At 34.5% G+C, this 12,398-nt stretch overlaps 1 protein-coding gene across 3 annotated transcripts in view; it reads left to right on the forward strand.

Annotated features, from left to right (window-relative positions):
- Positions 1–8,919, forward strand: part of LOC139973298 (doublesex and mab-3 related transcription factor 3, truncated-like) — a 42,840-nt gene extending 33,921 nt beyond the window's left edge. For all 3 annotated transcript variants that reach the window (XM_071979884.1, XM_071979894.1, XM_071979875.1), the window contains one exon: positions 5,274–8,919. In XM_071979884.1, coding sequence (XP_071835985.1) covers positions 5,274–6,214 — 941 coding nt within the window. In that variant the 3' untranslated portion in view covers positions 6,215–8,919. The remainder of the gene's footprint in view (positions 1–5,273) is intronic.
- Positions 8,920–12,398: the final 3,479 nt, after the last annotated feature.

Below are 12,398 nucleotides of genomic sequence, written 5' to 3' on the forward strand. Positions count from 1 at the left end.
TCACACCAAAAAACTTGTTTAACGAGCCTAACAAAAGATCCCTCTGTCTGTCATTTAGCCTGAGTTTGTGCAAGGCAAATACAGTTGACTTTCAAGAGCAGAATTGCACGTCCGAAAAACACAAGGCCTGGTGAGCGATTGAATCCTGAGGAGTAACAAAAGAATGTATATATCTATCTATCTATCATATATATATATATATATATATATATATATATATATATATATATATATATATATATATATATATATATATATATATATATATATATATATATATATATATATATATATATATATTCCTTGAAACAACAAAATGATCGAGACAAAAGACAGAGAGAAAAGACAATAACAACAAAAAATATCGCAGATCTGTAATTTACTGAGATAAGATACTTTAAGAGACAAATTAGGCCTTCTTTTATATTAATATTTTCCCTTTTCTTCTTAACGAAATACAGTACATTTAAAATGTTGAATTTTGAGTAAAATTTAACAGGTTATTATCAATTATGAAATTAAATGGAATCATGTGATCACGTGTGTGGGATAATAATGACTCATATTCTTTTATCGCACCATCCCCCACCCAAAAAGAAAGAAGAATTCGAGAATTAGGGGGGGGGGGAAGCTGTTTTCATCCCACCCTGTTAATCACTGCTGAGATATAGAGGCGATAAAATATTACAAGAACGTATTCATTCATTCAGTCATTCAGAAGTAACTCTTTAAAAGACACGGGCTACAAAATTAAAAAAGAAAGATAAAGAAATGAACTTAAGAAACAAGAAAGAGGGAAGAAAAGCCATCCACTTTGTGGTCATCAAACTATCTTCAAGTGTTGGCTCGTGAGAGATAATAATTTTGTTCTTTTCTTTTGACTTGTCAGAAACAAAGTCTCCCCCTCGGGAAGGGAAAATAGAAATTGTGAAACACTCCTTTTTTCTCTCACTTCCCACTCTGATCCGTAAATTTGGTTGTTTCTAATTTATGCGTTGTCTCGTTTGAATGTAATCAAAATTGCTTCCCAAGTATCCTCATATAGGGCGAAATTGACACACAAGTATTAGTTTTGCCAAAGGGCTCAACCACTCTACGCCACAAACAAGCGCCTGAGCATAAGAGGACCCTCTCAAAATGGTTGTATATATTTTGTACAAAAGCGTATAACATAATAATCGATAGGAGCTCACATGATAGAGAAAAAGAGTGTTACTTGTATTGGTACATGCTCCATTTAAATGCAATTAGGCGAGAGACAAGTGTGGGTCTACAAGGAATTTATGCACACTTTACTGTCACTTCTTAACACGAAAAATATTTCCCCTTTCTCTGATTTCTAGTGCTTCTAGCTAAGAACATGACTAGACGGAATGTCTTCTAAGATCTTGCATATGCATGAAACATCAAAATTATGAAACAAGCGACTGTCAAAAAAAAAAGCCAGGAAAAGGAAAACACGTCCACAACTTTGCAGATTGTCACGTCTTTGCTAAGATCATTTAATAAACCGTAAACATAGGCACAAAAAACAAACAAAAAAACAATAAAAGCATGTTCATTTAATATTCATGTCATCTGAGATTTGAAAATGTTGTGCAAGGCATATATATATATATATATATATATATATATATATATATATAAATCGGTGTTCTAATTTCTTTGATACCGTTCTCGAAGATCGGTATTATGATAGAATAACTTCTATTTGAAACTTCCTATGATATCCGACATCCGACACCCTTCCCAAGAGCCCCCAATCCCCCCCCCCTCCCCCGCGCCACACGACGCCATCTTCTTTTCTGCCATTATAGTTCTGTCTTCTCTATATATACAGTATGTTAGTCACCCAACCACGTTTATTTCATTTCTGGAAGTTTTAATATTATCCCTTAAAGGAGACATCATTGTTATTATGAAAGCCAATACCGTTGCATCGGTGGATGAGTTAATTTAACGAGACTCCCTTATTTTTAGATACGCTGTTTCTTTATAGTAAAATCATTGATTAAGTTTAGGAAAAACCTGTCGAATATCAACTTTCTAATAACTACAATAACTATATCTGTATTAAAATAATTTTTAATAACATCTTTTGTTTGAATATATATATATTTTTTATCGGAAAACTCCAATGCATAGATCTTTCATCGATCCTTGTGTAAATTTGTTTTTTGGGGAGAAACATAATTGGTCCAAACATTTGTATTGGCTCACGAGTTGAAGTATAACATATGGCCTTAGTTTGCTCAGGTGACACTCAACTAAAAGTATTACATAGGACACTTTTCACATCGTCAATTTTTTTTTTTTTAAATTTTAGGTAAATTTACCGAGAATACATATAGAGAGGGCAACAATTCTAGTGAGTAATTAGGGTGATCTTTTATATAAAAATGAAATAACTTGCTTTTCAAGTAACCATGTAGATATGGCAAAAAACACTTTTATTTCTTTTGTTGTTTCTTTATTTGATGGAATGAAAGTTAACTTTCTTTTTGTGACAAAAACATGCTTTTACATCGCCTCTAGGCACGTTTCGGATATCCTTTTGAGCTGTTGAAAGCACATATTATAGTTAAAAACACTGTAATGCAGTTAAAAGCGGTAATTTTAAACTTATTTTATAGAAATGTGTTAACTGAAAAATCAGGCAGGCAGCAGTATTGATAGTTTGACAACCTTTAAGGACAGAATCTGAATGAAAGTTAACTGTTGTCGGGTATTTATCATGTATTTACGGAATGTGAACTTCTCTAGAAAAGTTTAGGGTTGTTTTTAATAATTCTTTTTATATCATTATTGATCAAAATGTACATCTTTTCATGAAACTAAAATTGACAATTGTCTAAGGAAAGAAACGAATTAGCTATAACATCTTTAAAAGGAATGCCACAAGTGTTTGGTCTTTTGAACCGGTAGTTAAACTACATACAAAATCAATTTTAACTAATGCTTGATAAAAGCAATTTTACTGCTAATATTAACACACACACACACACACATACATTTTGTTAAGGGAAAGGGAGGGAGGGGGGGGGGGGGAAGAAGTTATGTCGAAACCAGTATTTCTTGATAAACTTGCAATGGTCAGTATTCCAATAACAGTAATGAAGTAATACCGGACATACGCATCTCCACACCCGAATTATCACCCGTCCACACGTTCGCGTAATGCCAAAACAATAACTGTACGGCTGATATGAAGCAAAATGGTAATCTGTATAAAATTCTCTTCTTAACGCCAAAAAAAAGAAAATATGAAAACAATGTTTCTCTCGTATTTCAATAGCCTACCATATAATAGAAGTGAGATCAGTTGCCTTCCTGTCTTTTATAGCCTGTAACATGGCTGCCTGGCGACGCTTCAAATTGAACGAGGTCAAGCGGCAAACGCACACTCTTTAGTTATATAGTGCTTCACGGGGTTAGCTAATCAGCAGCGGTTTTATCTCTCAAATTCTATATAGAGTCGGTTTCCGTCTTTGGCGTAGTAACGTCTGTCTATTGGATGTCAAATTGTTGCTGATCACTCACCAGTTCCGGTTCTTTTACGCGGATGCCGTGCGTTGAGGGAGGGCAGGGTGGGGGATGACGCGGTGGGGAGAGGTAGTGTCCCTCCCTCTTTGAGATTATGTTGGGAAAATGAAGTGTGTTGAGATGCAAAATGGTGCTATATTGTGCAACTTTGGAAACAATGTCTGTTATATGATTTTTGGTTATATTCTGTCTACGGGGGGGAGGGGAGGGGGAAGGGGAACCGGCTGAGCGCCCATAATTGAGACCCACTCCCCAGAAGTATACGTGGTTGCGCGTCAATCTATTCGCAAATATATATTCACAAAGTCTTAACTATACCATCTTTGAACTTTAAGGTTTAGCCCAACTTGTAACAAATCCCGCAGAGTCCTTAACACATATCTACCATTCTAGTGTTGATTTAAAACGTTATAACACTTTCCTATCCTTTTATTAAATTATATGAAATGTATACGCCATCTCGTTCAATTTGTTTTATTGATCTTTAATTGTTTAAAGATAAACCTCTCTCTAATTTTTGACGATCAAATATGTTAAGTTGAATCTTATTTTAAAACTAACCGATTTCGAAGCATCTGTCCTCTAGTCTAAACATACAACATGAGTTGAAGCATGCAACCAATTAATAGAGTCGAACAGTACTTTCGGATACTCATATGGGTAGTTATCTAGTGTTAAAAGTATTATGTCTATATATTTATTTTGAAGAGGAGAGGCTGTATTAAACAGCTGCGCTAATAATGTGGCTTAACTAAAATTGTGACATATATACGAAAAGTTCACAAAACAAGACCTCCACATTGTTAACAAAACAAACAATTCTTTACCAATCCCAGTGCGTGGTATCCAACGTATAGCCACATTAGAAGGAAGATGACGAAAAAAAACAACAAAGTTTGATGTTTACTCAAAAGCTAGGAAAATTAAATCTCTGTATAAGTTTGTTCATAATTCAAATATGATGGGATAGTGTAATACTATTGAATTTGACGATTGATTTTATTTGAAAATAAATAGAAGGAATTAGCTAAAAAAAAAAAGAATTAAAGTTTGTTATCCAATGGGCGTCACATGGCCTTACTAAATACAGTTTGTCAACGGAAAGTATGGACAATATTGGTTTGTATTAGTGGGGACAAAATAAACAAACACAACGTATTCCACGCGCTGGCAACAGAACAAGGCCCAAAGAGGTTCAAATGAAATACTCTACTGATAATACTAATACAAGTGTTAACACGGCCGGAGGGGGTTGTGGAGGGGGGGGGGCGGGTGTCGATTAAAGAGGCTCGTGGTGGCCGTGGAGAAGAAAAGAACTTGCGAACGCTACTAATTACTTATATGGTCTGTCAAAAGTGCTACAAGCAAACGTGAAAGTGGAAATTATTGGTGGGGCTGGGGAAGGGGGTTGTGAGTTTTTAGAAACTGTAGGGTAGCTTAGGGGCAGCGAAGTTGTTGGTACGATACGATACCGTAGCCATGTATACATTATGTAAGAGTGAAGGGAGTGGTTGGTGGTTGGTGAATCTAGTGATTACGCGAAATACGAAACCTGTAATTTAATAAATCAAACATAATCAGAGAATTTAAAGTAAAATAGTCAACATGAGTTCTAATATGTTTGAATATTTACCTGTTGAATCACTTGATATCTCGATTTTTGTCTTTGTTTTTTTGTTGTTGGTAGATTTGTTATCTTGCAATTTTTCTTTCTTTTGTTTATTTTGTAGATAATAATGAAATCACCACGGTTACGGTAGATGACAGAAAACAAGACAGTGATCGTGAATCTCCTACAACTAGCGTTCCAGAACCTAAAACAAACTTGACTACATCAGAGAAAGCAGACGACAGCATGAAAAGGCCCGCGGAAAACAAAACCACAGAGAACAGCCCCTCGCCAGATAAGAAAATAAAGAAATCGTCGACATTAGATACATTCAACGGTCTCGCAGCGAGCTTCGTGTCCCCTTTTAGACCTGGGAGGTTATCCCCGATAGAAATCTTATCGCGTTTGTTTCCTAGTCAGAGACGATCTGTGTTAGAACTCGTCTTACAAGGTTGTAACGGAGACTTGATAAAAGCCATCGAACATTTTCTCTCCGCTACAGATAATTCCTCGCAAGAAAGTAACCAGCCGACGACGAATAACTGCGAAAGGACAAACAGTTATTTTGCCTCAATTGGTAAAATGCAAGAACTTTCTAAACCACCGCAATTCCACCCCACTCTGAGCGAAAAGCACAAGATGGGTGTAGTGGGTGGCTTAAAGTCAGCTTTTACGCCCCTCCCACCGACAACTCTCTCCCCTAATACATCCCTTCCGCTCTTCCTGACACAGAGACCACCACACCCCTTCCAACATGAATCACTGCTCGGCAGAGCACCTGTCTTTGCCTCGTCCGCATTGGGCGACTTATCAACTTCCGGCGCATCGGCGCCAGGCAGGTTTGTTTTCCCTGCTCTCCATCCGTTTAGTTTGGCTGGGAAGCTACCAAACTCTGCTGACATGTTCCCACGCTATCTGTTTGCCCCCTATGCATCTTGTCCACCGGAGTGTGTACAGTGTCCGGGACTCATCAGAGGGGGACACGGTACCGAACCCAGCAGCCCCTCTGAAGATACCCCGGATGGAACTGTGACTAGTAACACCAAGAACGAATCTGATTAACATAACTGCATGATGGAAAAAAGGCATTCGTTATATACAGATGCCGAGAGATCCTTCCCCCAATCCCACTTTGCTCAACATGAAACAATTGTCAGAATAATAAAATTGGATTGGAATAAAAAGTTTGTTATCGTCTTAGATCGTTTCTGATATACAATAGCACGCTATGTATGACCATACGTGTCAATATGGGGATTTAATACAACACCATTTGTTTGTTCAGATGGGGTTCACCCGGTACAGATATTTAGAGCAACAAACACAGCTTGAACAAACAGCAAAGAGCAAATGTATACGTTATATAGGTTATTTTATCAATAAATGGCAGCTTTGTTTTTAGGGGTTTATGATTAAAAAAAAGAAAGTAGCTTTACTTGTCCACTTTCATTACGAATAATGAAGAAAAAGTCGACAATATCAAAATAGTGTCTTATCACGAAATGTTGAGAATCGAATCTAGTAAATTAAGTACTTGCTGATTAAATGAAATTATTGCACATTTTTTGTTGTAATTGATTGTAACTTTATTTTGATTAGAATCCACTTTATTTTGATTAAAATCCACTTTATTTTGATTAAAATCCTATCGGTATTTTAATCAAAATAAATGCCGACAAAACACCCCCAAAAATCTTCTTAAGTTATAATGAAATTAAGAAGATGTTACATGTCACGACAATGCATAAGTAAAGTTATGATATCTTTCATCTTAAATTAATGACGTCACGCATCATGAATATTCACGACTCGAGAGTACTAGTATGAGGGAAACCTTGCTTGACAATTAAATTTTATTTCTTCATTTATTTTATGATTTCGTTACATTATAATATTTAAAGTTAAAATTAAATGTTTAAAAAAAGGTTCTTTTTTTGTTACACACTCTCAACTACGTTATCATTTACGTTATCATTATACGTTATCATTTACGCATGCGTACTAAGAATCATGTAATGTATAAGCCGAACTCAAACTCTATCATGACCATGCCATTAGTATTGGACCATACCATTAATAAAGTAAGACAGGAGATCTTTCCTTAAAATCTTATAAAGTAACGGTTGATACAAACTAGCCTATTCATTTTTTTTTAATTTCTTAAGCAAATTGTTGTTCTGTTATTAGCCCTGTAAACAAATTAAACCAAAAACAAGAACAACAACAACCAGGTAAAGCTAAAGCGCACAATTTTTCTTCTTCAATCGGCTGGAAATGAAATTGTAGAGAATGGGTTACACCCTGAGATTTTTCCGACTACTATTTTTAGCTCTAATTTGAGAAATATAAAAATAACTATCTTTTTATGGACTGTCACTAGATTTCATATTCTTCTGTCTGAACCATCATTGAAATGTTGAAGGATTCTTGAGTTAGAATGTTAATGTTTTTACCGAATAAATTGAAGTGTTGTTTGTTATTATTATTTTACTTTTAATGCATACACTGAGACTGAAATTTCGTTTCTGCCTTTGGAAATAAATAATGATTAGAATACACTAATGCTACAGGCGTTTCCACCATCATGAAACTATGTCACACTTCAAGTATATGTGTACATGAACATGTTTCTGAAAGTTATTTTATTACTGACAACAAAAAAAACACTTGGAAAATTCTCGTCTATGGTAATGTGAAACAACGAAAGTAGGTCCTTGTTAAAGAGACTCTTTTCCTGTTTAAATGTTAGAAGCACATATTGAGCTTGAGGCTAGGCCTACTTCATCGTTCAAAATTGCAGTAGGCTGTTAATGTAAGTTGAATGTCTACTGCAAAAGTTTTCTCATTTCCTTTTAAGTCATTTGCTTACTAAAGTTAGCAATTGGAAAAAAATATATACATACATTAATGACGTCAAATTATAGACTTAAACCTGACTGAATTATCACAGAAGTTCATGATTTGAAAATAATAAAAGATATAAAAAAATATATAAAAAATAAGTGTTGATGGTAGGCTGCAGGAATCATTCTAATAAAACAACAGACAAAGCAAGGAGGACCCTCGAAAATCCCACCATTAATATATATATATATATATATATATATATATATATATATATATATATATATATATATATATATATATATATGAACTGGAAGAGGAGGCGAGAAAATCGATTGATGTAACATTTTATGGGCATAAGAAGCTATTATCCAATTGTTATGCAGAAGAAACATTTTCGAAAAAGCGTTGTTCTCTTTGTATTCATATAACTACCAAATAACTCATTAATGACGAGATTATCAATTCATCCATTTATCGAATAATCGATAACAATTCTTACAACCATGCTTATAACCAACCACAATCGTCTCCGATTTGATGGGCGCTGTTCTGATATATTGTTTTAATTTGAATAAAAAAAAAAACAGAAACTGATAAAAAGTAATTCACAATAAGAGGTAAAAAGAACACTGTTTCTTTGTATGTGTGTGTTTTGTATATAAGTGAAACTTTCATTTTGTTATTTGTAACATCAAGAGAGCTTTTGAATGTGGAAGGAGGCTACGCTACAAAAAAAAAATCAAACTTTTTGGCTGAAATAATAATAATAATAATAAATGATATTAATGGGATATATATGTTTATTTGGAACAATTGTATAAATTTGACATGTAATAAATAAGCTCTTTGAAAAGATGATGTGTGTATGTAAGTTCCATTCGTTTGGAAGGTACAAAAAATAAACTGACTTTTTCTTACGAATACTACTACCAATGCATTGGTATCTTTTCTGCGTTTTCTGAGTTCTTATTTCTTCGATCTGACGTCATTCAGTTGGTTCCTTATGACGTCATCCATATCGCATTGATGAATCCAGGATTTCTCGGAAGAGAGCGGCCCCGGGAGACTAGTAGTATCGATGGATACCAAAGTTACTAACGATGTAGCGCTGCGTAAGAAATACCGTGAAAAAGTACTAAATGCTCGCGCGCATCAAGCGTTCTCCATGCATGCTGCCATTATATATATATATATATATATATATATATATATTTAAATATATACCTTGTTCTGAAACAAAGTTATATGATTAAATGTCATAATGTATCAGATTAGGGGCCTTGAGCCCCTGGGCCCCTCCCTGACTCGGTGGGTTTGCGGTGAGGGAATGGAATCACCGACTGTTGACGAAAGTTAGCTATGGAAACTCTTTGACATGTATTTAAAGTCGGCTGCAATACCATACAGCATGCAAGGGGCCTCACATATATTTGTACGTGTGCCACACGTGGGCCAGAAACATTGGAGCGGGTGTCAAAGGGCACTACAATTACACTATAGTCTATCCAGGTTGACCCAATGTGCAGGATAGGCCGGTATGGTGCTCAAGTCTAAGGTATTAAGGGTCATGATCAGTACAAGATTGTCTGCCAATTTTTTACTTTCTTTTTCCTGAACCGAAGGCCACGACCCTGATATGCTATGATTCTTTAGAAATCACAACCGAGGACCTGAAATTATTTTGTTAAAGTCCTCGGTCAGATAGCAAAACAAACGCACAACGATGATACTATTGTGTTTATTCAGAAACACATTCTATTTTATTAACCCCAGAATTATAATAGAAGGACTGAAAAAACATAGTTACGACTTATCAATAAATGGCCAAAAAAAAGAAAAGACTATTGGTTTTTGCCACCAGAAAGTTAAAATTGGATTGGTTTTATTGTTGTGGTTGGATTTAGTTTTTCATTTAAAATCGCTCTGAAATTAAATTAAAGACATTATCGATCTTCTTTTGTGTTAATGTTATATATATTACGATTAATCCCAGAAAATATTAATATTTCATAGGAAATGCAGTGGCATACCGAGAACAATACTTTAACGTTCAGTCTAACAACGTGTTATTAGGAAATACAACTTCAGATATCGGAATTGTTCTAACCACAAAAAAAAAAACATTTTGTATTATTCTTCAGGCTTTTTATAGTCAAATATATGTTGTGACGTCAGAGACGTCAAAGTGATACAAACTTGTGATAAAAAATCAAGCTATGGAATTAGTATAGCAAAGTTATATTCATTTTGGTGGACTACTATAAAAGAACATTCAAACAACCTTTTATTTCGTTTTTACGGGAGTGAAGGTGGGGTGGGGTGGGGGGGGGGGTGGAGGTTCCTACATTCTTTTCCCAACAGTTTCATAAAGGGCAGCATGCATTTTCAACGTATTGACATTTAACGATAAATTTATATACAAGCACGAACGTTTTAGTACAGGTAATACTATGCATGCTTTCTCTTCGCACATTATACACTATTTGCTGAAAGATAAATAAATAAATAATTAAATAAATAAATACAAAGAAATACAAAGAAATAATAATAATAAAACAAATATGAGCCGGCACCATTAGTTTTTGGCTTGTTTCTGACAACTAAAGGTATTCAGTAAGAAAACAGGGACAAATATATTTCATCACATTATCGCCTTATCGCGTTATTAAGTAAATATACCAATTATCAACCACATTCTCCCACGATCATTCACAAAGAGGTAAAACCACAATATATACAAAACATATTTGTTTTTTGAGGGTGAAGACATTCGTACCACTTCCAGCAATAGAAGGAAAACAAAACAGACCTTATTAAAGAAGAGAAATGATATGGGAAAACAACACGTCAAGGGATTTATGTAACTATATATATATATATATATATATATATATATATATATATATATATATATATATATATATTTATATATATATATATATATATATATATATATATATATATCCATATATATCTATATATATAGATATATATATATAGATATCCATATATATATATATGGATATATATATATATAGATATCCATATATATATGTGGGTATATATATGGGTATCTATATATATATATCTAGTGAAGGATCCAGGACATCATGGATGGGCCAGAGACAAAATAGCACTTGCATAAGAAAGCATCACTAAAATGTAAAGGAATGCACGTAGGGGTTGCCGTCCACCCCAACACCCCCCCCCCCCACCTATTCGATCCCGTTCCATGGATTCATTCCCTGAGATCGAGGTGTAATTTGAATGATGTCCTTGGTCGCTTAAAACGTCAGCAAGATGCAACGTTACAAAACTGAAGGTAAATCTTAATTCGAACGATCGACTGTAAATGATTTTGAAAGTCTCTGTTTATTATCTTTCAACACCGGCGTTCTTTCATATCAGCCTGTTCCTTCACTGAGCTGTCAGATAGACCCCTAACGTTATCTTATTTTCTTAAATCAATATTTCTCCTTTCCGTCCTAAAAGTTTGATTTTTGTTGTTGTAAGATTCTTTGTTGACAGCTCAACACACAGGTGTAATAATGTCGCCGACAATAGTTCAATATAATACAGACATGTAAGGCTTAAATTAATTAATATATAAAACTTAAAATGACAAAGTCAACGTCACCCTTTTTAATCCCCAGCTACCCAATTCTATTCTAGGGACTACACTTTTTCATTATTAAATGTCAACCTACCAAATAACTTCATCCTTTTTTATCTTTCTCTCTCTCCTTCTCCCCCCCCCCCCTCCAAAAAATCAAAAAGACAAAAAATGAAGAAGGGAAAAACAATATTAATAATCCTGCCCATCTAAGCTGAAAATAAAGACAACGCGCCAATAATTTGCCTTCGGGATTCGAAAGGGTGCCCTTAAGATTAGATAGAATGATCTGTAATCTGTCAGATTGTGGCCCCCCTAACCTGTTGATTCCTTAATTGCGCCAAATTTAATTTGGCGCTATCATCCACGATTGCTTTACACCTCGTTGATTTACTCATAAAATTTGTGTACGCGTTTCTTAACTTATACAGCAAAAAATGGCCCAAAGACAGAAGAAATAAAGAGGAAAAAAAAGAAAAAAAAAGAAAGAAAGTAAGGTGTAATAAAACAATGTGTAATAAAACAATAGCTTTAGTGAGGATATTCGAGAAAAAAAACAAAGAAAAACAGTAAAATAAAGGGGAAAAAATGATGAGGTTACGCGATCGATGCTCAGTTAATGCCTTGGGATCATTCACACCGGTTTTCTAATTATTCGTTAACGCCCCACAGAGCAATTTCAGCGCCAGATTTTGCGTTCAATTACACCGCACACGACTCTTGTCTAGCTAATGTTCTCAAGAAAACTCGATGAATTGAAAATATATAAAAAAAAAAAAATGACAA

This window comes from Apostichopus japonicus, chromosome 2 (genome assembly GCF_037975245.1).
Source record: "Apostichopus japonicus isolate 1M-3 chromosome 2, ASM3797524v1, whole genome shotgun sequence".
Classification (NCBI taxonomy): Eukaryota; Metazoa; Echinodermata; class Holothuroidea; order Aspidochirotida; family Stichopodidae; genus Apostichopus; species Apostichopus japonicus.